The 24,189-nt window shown below is 32.9% G+C and overlaps 1 protein-coding gene across 1 annotated transcript in view; it reads left to right on the forward strand.

Annotated features, from left to right (window-relative positions):
- Positions 1-24,189, forward strand: part of Dach2 (dachshund family transcription factor 2) — a 481,660-nt gene that overhangs the window by 304,943 nt on the left and 152,528 nt on the right. Inside the window, exon 4 of the mRNA XM_077106460.1 lies at positions 11,391-11,522. Coding sequence (XP_076962575.1) covers positions 11,391-11,522 — 132 coding nt within the window. The remainder of the gene's footprint in view (positions 1-11,390; positions 11,523-24,189) is intronic.

Genomic DNA, 24,189 nt, shown 5'->3' on the forward strand with positions numbered 1-24,189 from the left:
GATTTTTCTACTATTCCAGATTATTACTTCCTAAATATCAAATAATGATACTTTTGAAATGGATAGTATATTAGTCATGATTCCCTAGAGAAACATAACCAACAGGATATATATGTAGCTCAGAACAAGAGGGACTAGTGATACAACCCCTGTCCATAGAATAGGCCTGGAAAATCTCTGAAGAGTTGTTGGTCAGAGTCCCCTTTGGAAGAGTGAAGGAGCTGGAGTCTGATGTCTTCAGGCTACCATGGAAGCAATCCAAGACTGCATCAAGAATTGAGCTTTGCCTTTGCTGCTCCTTTCTCCTCTTTCCACCTTCATGTTTCATCCAGGTACCCACCATATTGGACTGAGCTGCTTACAGATAGGTTGGGTATCCTCCTCAGTTTGCTATCCCACATGCCAATCCTTTCTGGAAGCACCCTCATTGACACACCCAGAAGCCTCTTAATCACAGCCATCCCTTAATCCAATCAAGATGTCAATTCATATTAACTATCACAGATGTCTAGGAGTCAGAATTTTCCTTTACACCTATCTATTATACTTGGTCAAAATGAATACTAGATGCTTGTAGTCTAAAAATGTCAGTTGAGTTTCTTATTAGAATATTCACCACAGCAATTTCAGGAAAACCTAAATGCATTAAATATTTTACAGAGTTAGAGGCAAAAACACCTAATCCTGTGAGTGCTACTCTGAGAAAATAACAGCTCTATTTGAAGCAGCTTTACATACAATATTGAAGAATTCTTGGCCATAACACACTAATAGTTATACTTTCCTTTTCCTTTTTTTTTCTTAAACTGGGGATTGGACCAAGAGGCACTTTACATAGAACCACATCCCCAGTCCTTTTTTATGTTTTAAATTTGTGACAGGGTCTCAGTAAGTTTCTTAGGTCCTCACAAAGTTGCTAAATGAAGTTAGCCAATCCCCCCCAAAACAAATGCCAAATGGTTTCTCTGATGTAAGGAAGCTGATTCACAGTGGGGTAGGGAGAGGGAGTATGGGAGGAATAGAGGAACTCTAGATAGGGCAGAGGGGTGGGAGGGGAAGGGGGGGCAGGGGATTAGAAATGATGGTGGAATGTGATGGACATAATTATCCAAAGTACATGTATAAAGACATGAGTTGGTGTGAATATATTTATATATAACCAGAGAAATGAAAAATTATGCTCTATATGTGTAATATGAATTGTCATGCATTCTGTCATATATAAAAAGTTAATAACAAAATTGAAAAAATAGACCCAGTTCTAGAGAAATTTGCATAAATGTTAGAGTTGGGCAGTAACTTTTTTACTTCTACCTGGTGTTGTTTCTTCTCAATATGCATATGGTTATTCTATAGTTATTATCTGTACAGCATCATGGATCTATGGCTGTGTCAGGCACCAGGAAATAGAAACATTAGGAATAATACATAATTTCTTCCAGTAAGGAGCTTAAAGACATGATGAAAGATATTTGACTAATATAAAATGAATAAATGATGTCAGTAAGTGATTATTTTGAAAGTTCTGTATTCTCCCTGACTTGTAATATGATACTTAAGGTGAAGTGATTCAGATAGGTGCATAACTATAGATAGCTATAGATAATTCCAGTTTTAACATCTAGCCTTTATGATTCCTCCTGAAATATGTTTCTCCATCATAGTTGGGGCCAGTAAAGGATTATTCTATTTTTTTTCAGTTTCTTTCTAATTCTATATATTAAATATTTAGTTATCATAAACATAATGCAGACCATATTAAAAAGGCTGATTTTTGGAACAAATAATATTTGTAGATGTTTTGTTGGATTATTTTTGGTGTTCTTTTAAGTAGTACATAAATATTTGGAATAAAATGTCACAATATTGAATGTAATCAACAACTATAACTTCCAAAACATTTTCTAATTTTCTGAAATGCACATTTCAAAAAATATGTCAATAATTGAATTTTTGTTCTCAAAGCCATCTTTAGGAAAACTTAATTTTTGTTATATATTTGAATTTTTCTATGTTATTTTCTATTTCTCTCCTCTTTGTCTCCTCTTAATGCTAATTTGTTCTATATCTCTCATTTTTCTGTGGTAGTGATACCTGCTATGGAACAATACTATATCAACTAAATGTAGGCAACACTTCAGTTGATTACTCTTACTATCTGTTTGTAATTCAATTTGAATTGAGTTAATGAATTAGTACAATATATTTTCAGCTTTATTGTAAGACTATGACTCATTTCTGGGGTGTTTGTCTATATAAGTTAAAGTTCAGATATTGCATGATTTATTGTATATATTCTTGTACTATTGTTAGTAGTCAATACTTTTCTCATATAATGTTTGTACTGAAACTTTGAACAACTATGGTAGAAAACTAAGAATTTGTCAGAGTACTAGAAGATAATGATTCTTTCCATCTTTTATAACACTGCTATTAGTTTTTGGTTATAAGTGATCACTGACTTGACCAAATGATTTTTATTGTGGTAAAATGTCTTATACAAGGGCCATGCTAATTTCTCTGTATGGTTCCAATCTTTGTATATATGCAGCTGAAGTGAGGAACAATATATAATATATATAATTTTAAAGTCCCCAGAATCACTTTGAGAATAAGAATATTTTATTTTTTTCCCTCTGGATTAATGAATTTAAGACAGGTCTAAGAGACTATGTTTAATGATAAAATTGCGGATAGATTTCTAATGGGTGTGGTGGTGTCTTTGAAGGAATCCTGTACTTGATGATGGGAGAGCTGAGGAAAGAGATTACTGATACTGTTGTTGGGTGCCCATCAATTCAGGTAGTCTCCCTGAATTCCTGGGATAACTCTTGGGAACACAATCTCATTCTAATTTCCTAAATTGGAGGTATTCAGTTACTCCAGTAAGTACTCTCTATCTAATGCATACTCTCACCTAGATTTATAATATAATTTTCTGGAAATGCCACTACTGGTTTAAAAATCACAGATGCATAAACTGTCATGGCTACAAGATTCTTATGCTGTATCTTTAAATATCTAGGAACTATATAAAATGCTCAAATAGTCACTTCAGGAAATGTATAACCTAATCGAATGTACACCTACTATTAGAAGAGTTTATATGCATCAAAAATTCTTTTTAAATATTTTTAGGTGTAGATGGACACAATGCATTTATTTTATTTATTTATTTTTATGTAGTGCTGGGGATTGAGCCCAGTGCCTCACACATGCTAGACAAGTACTCTATCACTGAGCTATAATCCCAACCCAGGTTAAATATTAAAAAGAAAATGGTCTATTGAGTAGTACAGCAAGATAATTGATAATATAAAAATATAAAAAGCTGAAACTTTTCCAATTTAAAATGATTTCGCCAGTAACAGGTATAACTCAATTAAATATACAGACATAGAAAAAAATTAGTCAAGGAAATTGTGTTGAGCTTATATCCTAGCTAAAATATAATTAGTGCAATATCAATCAAATTGTGTTCTATATAATATTAATGTCTTAAGAGTTTATACTAGTTATCCTATTCTATGCTTCTTTAGGAAATTAATAGTAAGTATTATATTCGAAAAGCTTTTAAAATTATCTACAATAAAGAAATTCAGACCTATCTAGATAACCTGAATTTAATCTCCAATTTCAAATTTATTTGCTGTTTCAAATTAGAATATTTATTCAGATTCTGTGCTTCAGTATTCTTATATAAAAATGCAAATACTAATGGTATTCCCTGCTTAAGTTTGGTATGGCTATTAATTGACTTAATATAGGTAAAAAACTTAAAAGAGTGTATGCTATATGGCTTAAGTGCTATATAAGTTTTTTGTTATGAATCTAATGTTGTGTAATTTGGCTTTCAACTCCCTTACTTCTCTTCCTTCTTCCATTTTTAAAACAGGATTTATTTTTAACTATTTGTGTAATAAATAGTCAAATGGCACATAGGAAATGTATCACCTAATAGAATGTACACCTACTATTAGAAGAGTTTATATGTGTCAAAAATTCTTTTTAAATGTTTTTGGAAAATGTGGATACAAATCAGTTTTGATAAATTGCTTAAATCTTGCTTATAATTTTAATAGTAGATGAAATGGGACTATTTGAAGAAATTACTTGACTTTCAAACTTTTAAATGCTTATTATGCATTTTCAGAAGTCTATAAAAAAAATAAGCAGTTGCTTAGGAACTTGGAATTTTGTTAGACAGTTCAGGATGTGGAGCAGCAGTTTGTTCAAAATAGCAGCCAGGCTTCTCCTGGTCTCTGATTTGGTTGCCTCTCCGTAGTGCTGTGTTGCTTGCCCTGCCAACGCTTCCTAATATTTCACTATTTCTGCTCTATTCTGAATTGCAAATTCACTGTCTTATGTACATCCTCCAGTCTGTTGTCTTTATAGGGCAAGGTGAACTTTGGTACAGATGTGTTGTCTTCTTTCTTAATATCTATGTGTAATTCAAGCAAGTTTTCAAAATATCTTTGGCTATGTAAACAGCAGCTATCCAGGTTGTAAGAACTTCCCAAATTGTATTTTGTCAACCTTTACCTCACAGCCATAGCATTGAACTAAGTAATTTTTTATGTTGTACTTATCCCTGAATGCCAATCTTAAGAACTATTATAATATTGTACTGTAAGTACTTATATGTAGATTCTCTGTTTTTAATTTTTTTTTTTTTACTCTTAGATCCTATGGATTTCACCTTAGTTGCATTCTGAATCTTTTAGAGTTCAGGTATTTTTCTGAATACAGTTCAGAGCATTAACATCTCCTGAAAATAAACCTGAATACTACCTCTGCTTGGAAAAACTTATATATTGCCAATTGATTTATAGGGAATTTCAAAACTGTTACCACTAGATTCAATGTAGTATATCACATTAACATTTCATATCACCAGATGTTTCATTATTCATATTGTAGTACATCATACTTGACCCAAAGTAGCTTTGAATTCAAATAACAAACAAGCCAACACAGGGTACTTGACGGGTAGACTGAAATAATGTGGCAGGTCTAAACTGCTTTTCATTTTTGGGAGGATATTATTAATTGGAATGCCTTGTCCCTTAATTTAATTAAATGTTGTTTTTAAGTATAAAACCATATTGCAGTGAACTGACTTGCCATTTCATTTAATTAATTGAAAACCTCAAGATTTGATTACTCCTAGTTCTGCTTTAGTTAATTTACTTGTTCAGTTTTGACAGAAAAGCTTTTAAACTAATGTGAAGGGATGGACACAGTGTAACCAATTAGGAAATGCTAAATTTGCCTCACTTTTTGTTCAGTTCACTGCTGAGGACCCAAACTTACTAATTTCTCCCTGTAAATATTATTGGAATTCATAGATTCCCCCCATACTTCTAGTGTAAGGACTATACATCACATGAAGTTGTAAGTCTAATGCTTGTTTACTATTGAGAAAGGAGTGCAAGAAATTTTTTTAAGAACATGCATGAATAATAAAAGAAAAATCCTGCAGGTGTTTCAAAGAACTATACAATGCAAAGGAAATTTCCATGTGATATTTGAAGGAACTTAAGACAATGAAGTCCAATTCCTTAATTTTGCATATGAATAAATGGAGGTACATAACATTTATGTGACACAATTTCTGCTTTTTTCTTTTCAATGACTCATAGGGCAGTGATCCATTTCAGAGTTTTTTAAAAAAATGTTTTGTTTTAGTTGTAGTTGGACACAATACCTTTACTTAATTTTTATGTGGTGCTGAGGATCAAACCCAGGGCCTCCCACATGCTAGGCGAATGCTTTACCGCTGAGCCACAACTCCAGCCTCCATTTTAAAGTATTTTTTTAAAAAAGTTAAAATCAAAATTATGAATGTGTGGATTAGTGGTCAAAGCACATAGGTGAAAAGTCATAAGGCATGAGTTCCCTTTTTAACCCTACTACTGATTGGCTGTTATCTTAAGCCCCTCTCTCACTTTTCCTCTGTGGACCTGAGAGTTTTTACCTATAAAATCCAGAAGCTGGTTTTGCTATTAAATGAAATTCTCACTCTTTAGTACTTTTCTCAATATTGTAATCCTGAAGTAGGACCTTCTATACTTCAAAACAATAGCAGAAAATCATTTATACACAATTATGATATGTGGAACTTTTTTCATACTTTTACACTGAATTTTAGGTTAAGAAAAGGGTGTGGAAAAATACGAAGTGAGGAAAGATTATTCATTTACAAACTTGTTTTGGAAAAAACAGGATATACAGAAGCAGAAGGAAATCTGACCGTAATTATCACCAAACACAAAAATAATCTAAAAATGAATTAAACATAAAACCTGAAAGAGTAACTTCTAGCAGAAAATATAGGGAAAATTCTTCTTGACATTGGGCTTGGCCATCATTTCTTTCAAATGATACCAAAAGCACAGGCAACAAAAACAAAACACACAAGCATGACTACATCAACTAAATGGCTTCTGAAGAGAAAAGAATCAACATAGTGAAAAGGCACCCTATAGAATAGGAGAAAATATTTTCAGACTATGAATCGGATAAAGGGATAATACATAAGAAGACACACACGTATTATGAAAACATGTTCAATATCAATAACCTCAGGGAAATACAAGTCAAAATCACAATGAACTATCACCTCATATCTGTTAGGATATCTATTATTTATTTTAAAAATAAGAGTAGACAAGGATGTGGAGAAATGTGAACTCTTGCACACTATTGCTGAAAATTTAAATTGGTGCATCCACTAGGGGAAGAGTATGTAGGTTCCTCAGATATTAAAAATAGATCTACCATATGATCCAACAATCCCAATTCTGAGTACATATCTAAAGGATTCAACATTAAGATATTAAATATATATCTTCATTTCTATTTCATCTATAGTATTATTCATAATAGCCAAGACAGAAGCAACCTAAATGTACACAAAAGTGCTGTGTTTGTGTGTGTGTGTGTGTGTGTATCATACAATGGAAAGTTATTTATCCTTAAAAAAGAAGGAAATGTTACCCTTTATTAAAACATGGATAAACCTGGAAGATGTTATACTAAAGTGAAGATACAAAGGAACAAATATTGCAGTATATCACTTACCTGATGATTCTAAAATATTGAGACTCATAGAACTGGTGAACAAAATAGACATTGTCATGACCCAGAGGGGAGAGGAAACAGGGACCTATTAGTCAAAGTACAAAGTTTTGCATACTTTAAATTTTTCTAAAAATAGATCTTATATTAAGTGTTCTTAACATTCATGAAAAATAATACAGTGCATGAGAGGAATATTATTGAGATAAATGACAGGTTTATGGCATAAATTGTACTGATAGTTTCATTGGGTTTGTACTTACCTCCAAAGTCATCTGTTTGAGTCAGCTTTTTCGCCACTGTGACTAAAAAGACCTAATAAGAACAATTAGAAGAGGAGAAGATTATTTTGTGGCTCACAGTTTCAGAACTCTCAGTCCATAGGTGGCCTACTCCATTACTTAGGGCCTAAGATGAGGCAGAACATCATGGTGGAATAGTGTGACAGAGACAAACAGCTTAGGGCATGGCCACCAGAAGAAGAGAGAAAGAGAGAGCTCTCCTCATCACAACAAATATAAACCCCAAAGGCACCACCCCAAGGATCTACCTCCTCCAGCCACACACTACCTGCCTATAGTCACCACCCAGTTAAACCTTATCAGGGTAATAATGCACTGATTAGGTCAAAACTCTAGTAACCCAGTTATTTCACCTCTAAACAATTTTTAGCCTCGATTTACACATGAGCTTTTGGGGAACACCTAACATCAAATTGCATACATTGTATATTTATAGCTTTTTTAAATGTCAGTCATGCCTCAGTAAAGTGTTTTAATAAGAAACAGTAAATCCAATAATTTAATAAATGTTAATTACAAAAGGGAAAATATGGAGTACCTTAAAAGCTGTGCACTTTCACATGCTAAATAATTACAGTACCTAGAATTTAATCCAATAAAAAACTTGATGAACAAGAATGGAAGGTACTAAGGTTACAGAAGTAAATGTTCAAATATTTGAAAGTGAAAAATGTGTTTCTTCAATAACACTGAATCTGTCTTTTCAAATCTATTTTATTAATTTAAATATATGTGCTTTGAACATAATATAAAATAAGCATCATTTTCAGAATAAAGTTGTATGTCTAGATATTTACCTATAATTATGTAACTTCACTTTTAAAAGCATCTTTTCATTCTCATTACACTTATGATTTTCTAGTTTTCTGATCCAAGCTGATATCTTATATCCCAAGTAAAATTTAACTAAATAACTCACAAATTTAGCTTTAACAATTATTGTCTTTATATACTCTCAAGGATGCATTTTGAGATTGTGGACAGTTGCTGATTTTTTTCTTTTAAATCCTTCAGTGGTACACCAAGATAGACCTTGAAAATAAGAATATAACTTGTTATGGGGCAGGTCTCTCAGAAAACACATAAATCCCAGTTTTGTCAAAACCAAAGAGTCTTTATTTAGCCAGCTGGCTATTGACTTCTCCCCACAGGATCCATAACTATCTCTGCAAGGAACTACTCCGAGCCTGAGCATTTTAGGATATTTAAAGGCAAAAACCACATCTGGGTTGCCACAGCTGCAAGCAAGCAGGTACAGAAGCTGAATTGGGCAGTTAGCAAGACAATGCAATGGGTACATTGGTATTTCCCAGGAGACTTTCCAGGTTGGCATAGCAGCAAGCAAGCAGAAGGGAAGTGGCTCAAAATGACCTTAGTTCAGTATATGTTAGAGAATGGTTACTAATGTTTAAATAATCAACCTCTGACAAGGCACATCACCCAAGAAAAATGGAAACCAAAGAGAACAATATTACATTGTATAAGAATTACTAATTTGTGTTGCCAAGTATGTTATGATTGGTAACTATTAATGGGTACAGAGGCAGGGCTTTCCCATGGGAGAAGCATTTCTTACTTAATATGGAGTCTCATGGTAAAATGGAGTTTGTTTGGTCATTGCCCATATAGCCTGGCCCATAACATAACTCATCAGTTGAGTAAAAGATCAAATTTCTGTGAGAACATCAAAGAAACCATTACATATTTTCTATTGCTTCACTGTGCTTGTATTGTGTATTGTATTTATCTAAAAACATAGATATTCAAGCACTGCATTGAAGACTTAACAAACAGAATTTAAGGATTTCATAAAACTCATTGCACTATAGACATGAGGCAATATAAAATATAGAAGTTATAAACTAGGTCTCTATACTTTGAATCAAGTAAGGAGATACAGAAAGATAACTAACAATATACAACTATATGTGTCACGTGAATTTTGTCATTCAGAGGTTTTCATTAAATAATTTTAGAGCTTCTTTAGCACTTTAACAAGCATGTTTAAGAAATGGACTTTTACTCTATCTCTTCCCCTAAATAAATGACCCATGAGATCACTGCAAGATTTAGTTTCCTTATCTGCAATACAAAAAATTGAACTAGATAGCTCCTAAATTTTTTGTGTGATAATATGATATGATTCTTTATACCTTAATATTACCTTATTAATATTGCTCACTGACTTTTTTTCAATATTATACAATAGAATTTGCTTACAAAAATATATACATATTAATATTTGCTATCTTTTCTATAAATTAAAAGTATGTGGGGACTCTTGTTCATTAATTTTCTTAATTTGAGTGTGTTAAGACATTTATTTTATCTGGAATTCCTTGTCTACAAGAAGTTTAAATTTTGTCAACTGTTATTTTTTATCAAGTAGAAGCCACTTACTGTTTACAGGAATTCATATTTACAATAGAAATAGTGAAGTAAATATTAATTAATTATTGTCAGAATTCAATTCTGAGGAGTTTATACAAATTCTAAAAATTTTTCGGATACATTTTTCATTAAGATTTACTCAACCCTGTTTTTCCTGGGAAGGTTCCCTTTGGTTAAATGATTGACATCATTATTTCCTGCCTAGAATTACTCTTGAGGCCAGGAGAGGTCATTTGGAGGAATTCAGTAAAGGTAAATTAAATATGGCAATAAAACCTCTGGGATTGTAGAGAATGTACACATGTATGTCATCAGTTTATAAACTAAAGCAATTTTCTTTCAAATCTATTTTTGCCATGATTTAGAGACAAACCATGTGGTGAATATTTTGATTCACTGAAAAATTTTTTTGCAGGGTAGAGTATGGAGCGACAAATTAAACTGTATTATTCTCCAGAACATTCAGAGATAGGTGTACTCGGCTGAATCTGCTTTTATTTATGCTTTTCGTAGGGATTTACTCTGCCTCTTAGAATCAGGATCTTCTAGTGACAATTACATTTTGTTTTGCAACAACTGATATTCTCCATATTTCTTGGACTTGCATTTTACATGGTAGAATAGATCTTGCAGAACTCTGAAATATTATTTAAAAAATCTGCCAGATTTTTCTCCTTTTGTCCTAGTGTAATAATTTACTAATACATGGTTGAGAATTTGGAGTATATCTAAAAAAAATAAGTTGAATTCACCAGACACTTTGGAGGGCATAGTTGGAGTATGGGTTCATCTACTCTTTTTACTACTTGTTCCCTTATATATTTTTGTGGTACTGCCTGATATAGACTTTCTAGGAGAAAGAATTTCAAACATATATAATACCTTTTCTCTATTTCCAATCTTCCTTCATAATAATAAGTGGATTTTAAAAATAACTTCCATATAATACAAAATAATATAATTATACCACAGGTACTGATCATAATGATGACAAGCCATTTTTTTTTCCACTTATTTGGTTCCTCAGTTTATAAGTATGAGGTATGTAAGAGGGTGAAAGACCTACATGAATGCTTCCTTCTTCCCTGCTCTAGGCTGAGTCTCCTAGGCTAGACATTCTATCCTTTAGCAGAAGTGTCAAGAAGAATGTATTGTATAAAGGGTTCCTTGCAGCATTTCAGGGCACTTTCTCTGATAATATTGTTTTAAACTAATTAATTTTGTTGTTTTCATTAAGTGAAAATTAATGCATTAATGAAAATTAATGCATACTGAATTCTGTTTAAAACAAAAGTCCAGAGTTCTAGGCAGATACTAGAAAGCATTATCAAAAGCCTTAGAATATTTCAAGCAATTGGCATTTTACTTACCTCTGTTTTTCTGTGTCTTGAATTGGAGATCAGACCCCTACTTATCCTCTTTTGTAAATTTTAATGCTGTCCATTGTAATATAAAGGAATTATATTTTGAAAATTACCTTATTAAAATATTCATAATTTCAACATTGATTTTACTTTTGGCTTGTATTGTAAGGATAGTCCTACTAAATAAATGTATTCAGCTTTCACTTACATTAAGAAATGGTCCCAATTTTAAATGGGATGATTCTGGTTTTAGGTATAACTGCTGCAGCAATGGCTGAAGCAATGAAACTGCAGAAGATGAAACTCATGGCTATGAACACACTTCAGGGAAATGGAAGCCAAAATGGGACTGAATCAGAGCCTGATGATCTTAATTCTAACACAGGTAAGTATATTCAGGGATCCTGAAAAGGTGACTATCCTTTTTTGAGGGGCGGGGGAGAAGTGGAATTAGGAAGGAGGAAGAAATATATATACGTTGATTACAAACAATTGCTTCAGAAGATACTTAACCCTATTGATAACTTGTGCACTGAATCTAGAAAATGATTAGAGATCACGATCTTATTTCAGAAACATTCCATTATCTGCATTGTTTTGTTGCAGTGGAATTGAATTCTGATTTGTACAGTGCTAGTCAATCAATGTACTTTCTGTGTGCTAAAGCCTGCCCTATTATTGCAGCTTTACCCCAGGTTTCTTATTCCATTCTTATCTAAATAATTCATATTTATTAAGTATACACAATGTACAATAGTTAAACAGCTATAAGGCAATATGTTGGTACTCTGAGGACAGAAGACAAGAGTCACTGGATTTCAAATGTGTACAATCTAAGGAAAGAGATAAAAATATACATATATCCAGGTGTGGTGGCACATGCCTGTAATTCCAGCAACTCAATAGGCTGAGGCAAGAGGATCACAAGTTCAAGGCCAGTCTCAGCAACTTAGCAGTTCCCTAATCAACTTAGGCAGAACCTGTATCGAAATAAAAAGGGGTGGGAATGAGGTTCAGTGGTTAAGCACCCCTGGGTTCAATCCCAGGTACCCTACCCCTACAAATGTACAAATATGAATATACCACAGTGAATTTCACCTTTATGTGTAGTTCTAAAATACCAGTTAAAAAACTGTAATTAAATTGAAGGAAATCAAATACAGTACTGAAAGGAGAACAGGGGGAAGGAGGAGGGGAGGGAAGAGGAAGTACAGGGCACTTCAGTGGAGCAAATTATATTTCATGCATATATGTTTATGTCAATGAACCTAAAGGTTATATACAACTATAAAGAACTAATAAAACATGAAAATAAAAATGAATTAATGTATAAAATATACTCTGAGATAAAATGTGACAAAAGCAACAAGATAAATAAAGTACTATGAGAATATAAAGAGAGAAGAAATTTCTAAATAAATCAGAAAAATATTCATGTATAGGGTGAGGTATTTGAGTAGGAGATGATGTTAAAGTGAAACTCAGAAAATGGATGGCTTTAAATGATGTTTTAAATAGATAGGACTATTCCCCTAGGTAACCATTTCCAAATTGTGGTTTTCAGAATCTCTCATATTGTGTCTAAGATATTGTTTGAGGAAATTGTTGTGTTTGATTACTAGTAAGTTTTAATAAACATTCTTAGGTCAACTCTAGAGCTCCCGTTGTTTACAATGTTATTGACAAAGATTTCTAAATTTGAATTTTGGATGTCTTAGTGACTTGAAATAATTAAGCCTTATCCCACAGACGATACTTATAGAATAAGAAATTGGGTCATCAAGTAGCTGGGTAAGAAAGAGCTAGCACTGAGACATATTCTCTTGGTCTTTTTGTTTAACATTATTTCTTTAATGTTTGAATTGATTTTCTAGTATAATCTAAGGTACAGAGTTTCTTTCTTTGGTATTACATCTTAATAATTCTAGACATGGAGATGCGGCTGGTAAAAGGACGTGTCCTTAATTTGGTATGACCAATTTTCTATTCATGATTTAGTCTAAAGAGTATTCTGGATAATATGGTTTTGACTATATCTCTTATAGTTTTTTTTCTTTTTTGATATTCTTTTTTTCATTAAGTGAGGTATAGAAAACAAATGTTTCACTAGATTTGTAAAATTGTCTCCAATAATCAAGTTATAAAATTTCTATTAGACCTACAAATATTCCAAGCAATTAAATGTTTTAAAATTTTGCTTTCATTTTAAATGTAAGCTTGATGACTTAAATCCCAGCTCTGAAATTGTGCTGAGTGAATATTTCCCTTTGTTTCCCTCATGGGAAGCTTTTGTTTCTATAAGGCACAACTAAAGACAGAAATGAATGATCTCTGTTCACTTCATTTATTTGTGGCCATATGGACATTTTACCTGAGAAAATTTTGGCTTTTATAAGCTATTTTCATTATAATCTATGTGACCAGAAAAAAATTTAAAAGATTTTTCTTTTAAATTTCAGATGGTGCATGTTCTGTTTTAAATGCCATATTGTGACAGCATTGCTATTCAATTTCATCACAGTGATTAGTTGCTAAATCTCCAGAAGGCAAATTATAGCAGCTATAAAAAAGATACCAAATATTCAATTAAAATATTTCTGTTGGTGTTAATATGTTTACCTATCTTGTCATTTTAAGAGAATCACATTCTATTTTCTCTGCATATTCCTTGTAACTTCTTATTCCAATATCCATTTCCATTGACTCTTGCCATTTATTTATGGAAGTCCTAGCATTTATTTGTTTGTGATAGGTTTTTATCAAAATATGTATTAAATATCATGTTCTACACACTTCAGCTCCACAGGAAAATGTGCAAAAAGGAAACACATTCCTAGAAGTTATAATATCAACCATTATTCATTTTGTTCTTCACAAAAACAACCAAAGTAGTCATACTTTCCAAACTCTTATGATCTAAGAAAATAAACAGGACACTGACCTGAAAATGTAGGAAGCTTGTGTTAAATTGAAGTGGAAGAAAAAAAGTCTCCCTTTGGAAATTTTTATATACCCTCATATTTCATTGAAATTGATATTTTTGATGGATTCTGTAAGAGCAGAGATAAGAGAGAGGAAAATGGAATTAATAACATTAAGCTTTAAAAGGTAAAGCAAACATAGATGTTAGAAGATTTCTAGGCAAGAATAGCATTTTCTCTTTTGAAGACAGACCTATAGTTTCTTTGATTCAAGGTTTTATTTAATAGCTTCTGTAATGGCTGCACCATGACTCTGCATCAAGATTTCAGCATGAATAACAACCTGTTCGTGTTTCATTTAGCTCCAAATGAGAAATTCTGTCTTTTATTGTTTTAGGAAATTAGTCTGTGTACTATTGCTCCTGTAGCTTTATAATTAATCACTAAAGGTTATGGCTGTGGAGAGTTTGTGGGAAATAGATGCCTGAATGATTATAATTGTAGCTGTCAAATTGGAAATATAATTATAGACCAGCAGGTCCTTTTTAAAAACTATGACAAAAACTTTGAGGGTTACCCATTTACATGTAGAAATACATGAATTATTTTTGACTGTGTTTCTTATTTCAGGAAGAACTGTGCACCATAAGTCCTCTGGAGAGTCTAAGACGATAACCATGTAAATCTTTATCCTCTGAGTCTCTGCTTATTCTGACTTTTGTGTTGATTTAGCTTCTGTGGAGCAGATGTTTTTTTTCTTTTAGAAATGTAGAGTATTTTGTCTTTTAGAAAATATAGTTTACAGTGGAAATAACTGAAGTTGATTAACTTGCAAGTTTGAATTAGAAAATCCCAAGATTATCCTTTTTCTTTGTTATCCAAACACCTCATTAGATATGGAGCAAGATGTTTCTAGAGAATCAAGTAAGGCACGCTTGTTTTTATTAAATCTTGACACCAAAAACTGCTTTTAGGTTTTCCTCTTAGAATTGTAAACTTTTGCTGTTCTTTTCTACTTCTGTGCCTCTGGCCCCTTTATAAGAAATGTAAACCAGGAGAGCTTATTGTATTTTTCAAGACCCTTTTAAAATCTTATTCCAACAGGAATTATTATGTCTACTCTAAATACTTCATGTAGTAGATTAAGGATTTATTGTTTTGTCAGTGTTATTAAGGTAAATTTCTATTAAAGCACCTCAGAGTTAAGCCTTAGCATACCTCTTCTTCACAATGAATAATTTAAAATAATGTCTTCTTTCCTTACAGGTCTTATTTATCAACTCGTAATCATTCTAGTATTTCTTTCAAAGCCTCCACCTTCTTCTTGCTCTCAGATACGCTATTAATCCAAAGTGTTAAATGCCAATTCTAAGGGAGGATCTAAGCTGTATTGAATTTAATTTGCTTTCTGTGTCTTATACTTCTTGAATGTGTCTGAGATTTTGTACATTTAAGCTAGATGCCTAGCTGTATTACAGTTTTGTTCTGCAATTTTAAACAAGTCTCTTTCTCTTTATACTTTAGTTATAATGAATGAGTTTGGTATAATTATATTGGATTTAAGTTGTAATTATCATTTTTTGTGTGATTCTTGAACCTCATTGGTTGATCCCCTTCTTCTCTTTTTATTCTTTTCACTTAATGGGTACTCTTTTGAATCTAGAGCTCTTATAGTCCACACTATTTCTTTCTTTTTTTTTTGGGGGGGGGGTACCAGGCATTGAACTCAGGGGCACTCGATCTCTAAGCCATATCCCCAGCCCTATTTTGCATTTTATTTAGATTCAGGGTCTCCCTGAGTTGCTTAGCACCTTGCTGTTGCTGAGGCTGACATTGAACTCACAATCCTCCTGCCTCAGCCTCCCAAGCTGCTGGGATTACAAGTGTGCACCACCTTGACCAGCCAACCTATTTATTTCTTACTGGGTCTTCCACTCTGTGTTGTCACTTCAGATTCTGAATGAATCCTCAAAATTTTTACATTGGTGTCTCCTGATCAAAATCTGCTCTATTTTCAGGCACTAATAGAAATGTCTTCCCTGCACTTGAGATCTAGGAGACTTTGCTGTATAATTGTCCATAATTAACTTTAATCCATGGGTGACCACTCTTTGAATGTCCCTTTTCTGCCTCCTACCTCCTGGGAACGCTATCTAAGTGTGTGACCTGTTTGGATTTTCAAAGTTTATTGATGATCCAATTGTTTAGACAGGTCTCAAAAACCTTGATAAAGTCAAAATAAATTATATCTACTGCTTCACCTCTGTTTCTCAGGCTGTTTTTTTTTTTTCACAGAAGGGAGATTAGATTTGCTTAAAAAAGCTTGGTCTTTAGGAAGACATGCTGGGTATTACCCATCATACTGTTCTTTTCTAAGTATTTGGAAATTGATTAGTACTACATTCCAGGACATATATCTTATTTTTACAGACTACATACGAACAGATAAAACAGATACCAGAAAAGAAAAAATGTAAGGAATAGTTCTTGAAGTAGGCCAAGATATATAAAATATTATTTCCTTTCTGTGAAGCCTTTGAGGAAATTATTATAGTGAGTTGACATATTTGTGCTAGTTGGAATATAGTGCTCACAAATGGAGTTTATAATAAGTTAAGAGTATATTTATAATTTCATGATTCATGAACTAATGATAACTTCACAAAATTAAATAGTAATGTGCTTATTACAGTGCCAAATTTCATAGACTGATTTATATAATATGTGATTTTGAGTATCAAATAATTAAAATAATGTTTATTATGCACTGTCATGATTGTTCCTATTGTTTTCATAAAAAGCAGTTTAATAAACATAATTTTACATAGCATTGGGCACATTATTATCCAATATTTAATGGATTCCACTTTATAGTGGATAAACTAGTATATGGGTCTTGGAAATAATCACTATTTTGTTCTAAACCCTAATTCTCTATAGTTCTATGGTACTCAGACATCAACAATACTGCAGTCATGGATATGACCTGTACATATAATGAACCTAATGAATACACTGAGCCCAAGTGCAATAAATACTTGTGCCATTATCTGAAGGTTTGAAAGATCTCTGACATGCAAAGTGAGTTTTAATGCAGTATCACATACCATAAAATTCACCCCATTTAAATGCACAATTCAGTGTTTTTAGTACATTCACAGAATTATACAAGTGTTACCATGGTCTAATTCCAGATTTTTTTGATCAGTCTTACCCATTTTCCACCAACTTTTAGCCCCAGGAAGCCACTAGTCTACTAATGCATTGTATTATTTCTTATGTAAATGAAGTCATACATTATGTGACCTCTTGTGTATGACCTCTTTTATACAGCATAATGTTTTCAAAGTTCACCTGTATTGCAGCATGTCTCAGAAATTAGTTCCATTTCATGCCAATACTATTAAGTCATTTGAATGTACCAAATTTTACTTATCCATTTATCTGTTGATAAAAATTTCAGTTGTTCCCCTTTGGGGACATTGTACATAATACTGTGTCAATAGTCATGTGCAAATATTTTGGGGGAGGATATATGCATTTATTTCTCATGAGTATGTTCCTAGGAGTGGAATTGCTAGATCAAATGATAATTCTGTGTTTAACACTTTGAGAAAATGCCAGAGTGGCTGCAACATTCTGTATTCCTGAAGTGAATTTTGTGTATTATATATGGAAAGATTGGCTTAAAAATCAAATTTAGATTGATTATGCATTTCTGGATACTCTGTATTTATGTTGTGTGCATTGTACAAATTTTGTGACATTCCAACATTATAGTTACCCTTTATAGAGGCAACCTGATCCTGCAAAGCAGCAGAAACTCTATAGCCCCTAGGAATGTTAAGAAGGTCAAAGGTTGTGACTTTAAAGAAAAATTCAAGAAGTGAAATATGATCATTTGGTTGATGTAGGGAGAGGGGTATTGACCTCTGACTTTTCTAAAGCTTATTGTATATCAATACAGAGCAGGAAAATAAATCATACCACGAAGGTTTATCATAACAATACCAACACTTTTGTAGATGAAATCATCATAAAATAGTTTGGCATTCTAACCATTAGCTGGTAATATTTGGGGGTGAGTTTGTTTAGTGGGAAATAATAAGAGTGGAAAGGTAATACTACCTGGAATAAAACATATCTATATGATTCCAAGGAGTGGGTGGTGGAAGTTTTGGAAGTTTTTTTTCTGCAGAAATGGTATGGCCAGGGGCATGAGGAGAAAAGAAAAAGGAAATCCTAAGGAGATAGTCACTGTGTCAATTACCTTAATGTACACCATTCATGGGTTTAGATAAATTCTCAAGGGATTTATTATATTGTCTTAGGATTTTTCCCTTCTTTCCTGGCTTCCCATGGAGATTTGGGCCTGGATCTTAAGCCTTAAAACAGTTAATATTTGAGAGCCCTTCCAAAGGAATTATCACACTCAAAATTACACATGCATCTATCTGTCTATTTGTCTCTCTATCCATCCTCCATTCATCTATACCACAAACATATATATCATTTATCTATATATAAATATATCATAGGGATAAAATGATAATGCTTACAAATGGATACTTATCCAAATGTAATATATTTCTGCTTAAATTATATTAATAATCATGCAGTAAAATATAGATTGAAGAGAAAAACAAAATCTCAGTACACACAATGAAAATAAGGATATCTATAGGAATAAAAAAGTATAGTTAGAGAAACCAACTGTAAAGGCACCAGGCTCACTGGTAGGAACTCAATATAGAAATTTAATATATGCACTCATTGTAGGAACTATTTATCACACACGTGAGAATTTTGTTTTTTAACTTATAAAAGAAGTTGGGCACAGATTCTCAGAAAGTATGTTTTCTTTTGCAGGAGTAAATACAATAATCAATAACATAAGACACTTCCTTAGAGCTGGCCTTATCTGTAAATAAGATGATTTCATGGACTCTGGGAAATTGCAGTGTTTCTGCCATTCCCAACTCTCCTAGGATGTATCTAATGCAAAGTAAGAAATTAATTTCAAAGCTCTCTAAGGTATTATAAATTTTCACTCTTATCAGTTGTTTACATCTTTATGTGAATTCAAGTTTAAGAGCTTGTGCTTATGAGAGGAAAGAATTCCCTGGGCAAAGCTTAAGGGATAGATATTGTATGCTGAAGCTTAAGGGCCCAAACACCAACTTTGTCTGTTTCAAATTTATCTTTCTTTTCTGAGATTGCAGTATTTCTTAAGAAATGTGTTTTCTAAATTTTATTAAAGATGCCTCACTTCTCTTTCTTGGCAAAAAATGGAGATTTTTCCTTCACAAAGATTAATCTCCATGTGCAGATTGAGCCCATGTCTACTTTACCTAGTGCATTCTCACACAAGGCCTCTTTTTCTCTCTGAATTAAATGTCAAGCCTTTCTAACTGGGTCATTAATGAATACAAGTGCCCTTCTAGATTATTATTATAATATACTAATATTTATCTTAAATGACTTGTAGAAAATTGCAAAGAAACCTCTAGAAACCCCCAGGATTGATTTGCATCTAAATCATTTTTAACCAGGAGACAAAAGTCCTTTTCTTCAGATGCTTAAGTTTTGCATTTTGTGGAGAAGTAACTTCTATGAAAAATAGATACCTCATTTTAAAATTTAAGTGAAGATATTCTGTTCTTCAAACTTACTGATTCTTAGACTGCTTTATCCTGCTGGGACATGATCAATGAAGTATCCATGAATTGTACTGGAAACTATCTATTCCCATAAAAGACTCAGTAAAGAGCAAAGCATTTGTTTTCTTTATGTAGAGTCTGAAGTTAACATGCATGATTTAATAAATGTGTTTTTGCCATCCTAAGAGAGATATCAAGTAGTAATAAATATTTTAGTGGTGTTTCTTTAGGCAGTTCAAATGCTTTGAGTGTAGACCTTTGTGAGAGTGGGGAGGCTGGAGTTCAATTGGAGTGTAGTTCTAAGATGGTATTTCAGCAATCAAGGGAATGGGAAAAGTGTCTTGTAAAGTTTTATTGTCGCAGTACCTTTTTTGGTGACTATACCTGCCACGGAGATTTCTCATAAATGCAAACATCCTTCACAATCTGTTTAAAAAACCGCAAATACATCACTCGAAGGAATATTTAAGGAACCATCAGGAGGGGGAAAACTCATTGGTTTAATGGAATGCTGTCAAGGCAAATCAACATCATGAATGACACTGGGGCAGAATTGATACTTTTGCACTGACATGTTAAAAGAAAAGTCCATGCATTATTTAGAAAACCCAGAAATCTGTCAGCAGTATGATTGCCGAGTTAGCAGAAGCAGGAAGATGCTGCTCAAGTTGAAAAGAAATGCGTAGGCAGAGATCCATGTTGTAACCTTTCATGTTCTACACCCACCATGAATACTCAGCTATTACACGGTCAGCATTTTTTAGTTTTTCTCTTTTAAATTTTCAAGTGCTTCAGAAAGCAAAAGAGGTAGGTCTTTTATTTAAAAAAAGCAAAATGTCTAGGTTGTTATTTTAGTATTAGAGTAAAGAAAACAAGAGCAAAGAAAGATCGTTTTTCATGTTCTTGAGAGCTGTGCAAATTTCCCAGGAGTACTGGGGGTTGTTAAAGTAGGTATTATTTTTACACATTTGCCCCATGAACAAAGTATTTTCTTAACCATTTTGCTACACAAGGAAACACTGTTAGTGATTTAATCACATTATTATACCATTTATAAATATATTTTATTATCTACTAATATAAAATATTGTACATATCATTATTTAAATTTTTGGTTGTAGTTGGACACAGTATCTTTGTTTTATTCATTTATTTTTATGTGGTGCTGAGGATCAAACTCAGGGCCTCGCATGTGCTAGGTAAGCACTCTACCGCTGAGGCACAACCCCAGCCCCTGTACACGTGGTTTTTAACATAATTCTATTGAATACATAGGGTAGCATCTCTTGAGTGACATCTTGCAATAATCAAACTCTTGACCTTCTCTATATCTTTGTATTACTAGTATGATGCAAATAGAGTTCTATATTCTTGCTATTATCATAGGAGAATAAAAAAGGCACAAATAAACACAGTGCTTCATTAGGGTCATACATCTTAACAACAAGAGATAATTAGTGGTAAAGGAACCAAGATCTTGTCTTTTTAGACTAGTAAAGCTTGTGTTCTTTCCCTATTTTTTTCAGTACCAGGCATTGAACTCAGGGTTGCTTTTCCATCTAGCTACATCTCAAGCCCCATTTATTTTTTTATTTTGAGTCAGTCTTGCCAAGTTGCCAAGTTTTTTGAATTCCATACTAGCTGTTAATTTATAACAAGTGAAGAAACCAGCCAATAAGGAAAAATGATATAGAATTAGAAAATAAAATTTTGTGTCATCTGTATTTTGGAGAAGTCTATTCTGATAGGTTGCAGAAGTTAAATTACTGTTGAGGTGGTTCCAATTTAAAATTGCCTTTTACTTTGTTAGAAAAGTATAAACTTTCTGATCTTATTTCCACTGGAAATAATTAGTAGGAACAGTTTAGCATATAGAAGCTTAAAATTTATTTTATAAGTTACTGTGTAATTGGTATTCCATAGAGGGTTCCCTTGGAAGGAAGATGAATTAATACTTTTTGCTTTCAAAGATTGTATAATTATCATCAGCCATTTCCACTGCCAAAACCCACAATAAGCAAAATAGTCATAGAGCTAAATTTATATTGTCTTTTACCTATGGAATTATCTGAGTTCTAAGTTATCATTTTTGCCTATTTCTTTTGCATCTTGATGATGTTTCCCAACTCATCTTTTCCAACTTTTCATCTTCACCAACTTTTTTTTAACTCCTTTTTGGTTATGTCTACTGGTAGACTTACCAGTTAGACATATGAACAAATTAACAAAAGCATTTCATTTCACATACTGCAGTGATGTTTTTGTAAGTGTGTTTGTGTGTATGTGTGTGTGTGTGTGAGAATTAGCAAAGTTGTGCTTGAGTGCAAGTGTAGATATACCTCCACAAACATCTCTGTATAATATTCCAGGAAAGATATTTCTCCTAGGTAGTATATCCTTGATTATTTCTTCCTTTCAATGTTATCATTATGTGTTATAGTTTTACATGAAAATACATGTGGCATATACTGCACTTTATAAAAGAGTTGTGTTGATTGTAGATAACTGGGTTACATCTGATCAGACTTAAACCTTGCACTCAAGCAAGAAACAGAATTGCAGCTGGGGGTAGTGGTGTACACCTGTAATCACAGGGGCTCATAAGGCTGAGGCAGGAGGATAGCAGGTTCAGAACCACCCTCAGCAAGTTAGTGAGGCTGTAAGCAACCTAGAGGAAACTTGTGTAAAAAAAAAAATAATTAAAAAGCTTGGGCATGTGGCTTAGTGGTTAAGCACTCTCGTACCAAAATGAATAAATAAATGAATACTAAACAAGAATTGCTAGGTTGGTTTGAAAATGAGGAAAATTAATGGGGTACCTTTTATATTAAGGTGAGAAGTTGCAGAAGAAGCAGGCCAGTGGAAGCATTTGGGGTTCTGAGTTTGAGAATCACCTCTGCCAAAAGTACCTGTGAGACTTTAGCTAGTGTGATTTTGTACCACAGCCTCTGTCTGTCAATGTGTAAAAATACTATTTTTAATGAAAAAAGGGTTCAACATCTCTAGTTATCAGGGAAATGCAAATCAAAATACATTGAGACTTTATCTCAATCGAGTTAGAATCACAATCATCATGAACAAAAATAATAGTGCTGATAAAGATGAGGGAAAGTTACACTAATACATTGTTGGTGGGACTGAAAATTAGTGCAACAAGTCTGGAAAGAAGTATGGAAATTTCTTTAAAAAAACTAGGAATGGAACCACCATATGACCCAGCTACACACTCCTTGGTATTTATCTAAAATTGGCATGCTATAGTGATACAGCCAATCACTGTTTATAGCAGCACAATCCACAGTATCCAAATTGTGAAACAAGCACTTGTACCTACCAGCAGATGACTGGATAAAAAATTGGTATAAATACACAATGGAGCTGGACTCAACTATAAAGAAAAATGAAATTATGACATTTTCTGGTAAATGGATAAAAATGGAGAACATCAGCTAAGTGAAATAAGTCAGATCCAGAAGGCCAAGGATTGAATATTTTTTTCTCATATGTGGAAGCTAGACCAAAGGGAAACATGGCAAGGAATAGAAGGGAGTAGAGTAGAATAAGGGGACAGAGAGGGCAAGAGAAGGGTCAGGAAAAAGTAGGCAATGCAGAATGAAACTGACAAAATTGTGCTATATACATATATGAATATACCACAGTGATGTTCACCTAAATGGACATCTATAAAGAACCAATTTAAAAAACATTATGAATAAACAGAGAAAAGACCAGTAGGTTAGAAGAAGGGGAATGGGTCAGGGAGGAGGGGAGGAAAAGAGGAATTACTGGATACTAAATTGGAGAAAATTATATTCCATGCATATATACTTTTGTCAAAATGAACCCCAATGTTACTATAATGCACTAATGAAACATTTTAAATATAATTTTGATTCAATTATTTAAAAACCATTTCAGTTGTAGAAATCTCCATTTGTGCATAGGGTAAGTGGTCATCCTTGTTACTCTAATTGTAAAAGGGGTAAGTGAAGTATACTATATATTGGTTATTTGGTTCAGGGACTGCCTATAAATAAATTTTAGAAAAGTGCCAATCTAAATATGGTTTTACTGTTAATTTTTATTATCCTTCTAGAATTCTGCATTAACTAGAATATATCATTTTCTGCATCAGAAAAGACTGAATTGGAATGTAATGCATCTCAATAGTATGTGGTAAAGAAAGCAGCACTGGTCTACTCCCCTTCCCTTCAGAAAAAAAGAGGAAAGGCAGTAATATAATGTATTGGAATTATAATTTTTTAAGAGTTAAAAGCCAATGTTAAACCTCCTCTTATTTTTTGTCTGTGGGACCAAATCCACTGTATTTATCTTTCTTCAGTTTAGGATAGCTTTGATCTCCATGAGCTGTATGGCTTAAAATACTACGAATAGCAACACTTTAAAAATCTTTGGATTAGCTGAGACCAACCTTCTATAAAAAAAGTTGTAACTAAATAAAGTGCAAGAG

Source organism: Callospermophilus lateralis, chromosome X (genome assembly GCF_048772815.1).
Source record: "Callospermophilus lateralis isolate mCalLat2 chromosome X, mCalLat2.hap1, whole genome shotgun sequence".
NCBI classification, from domain to species: domain Eukaryota; kingdom Metazoa; phylum Chordata; class Mammalia; order Rodentia; family Sciuridae; genus Callospermophilus; species Callospermophilus lateralis.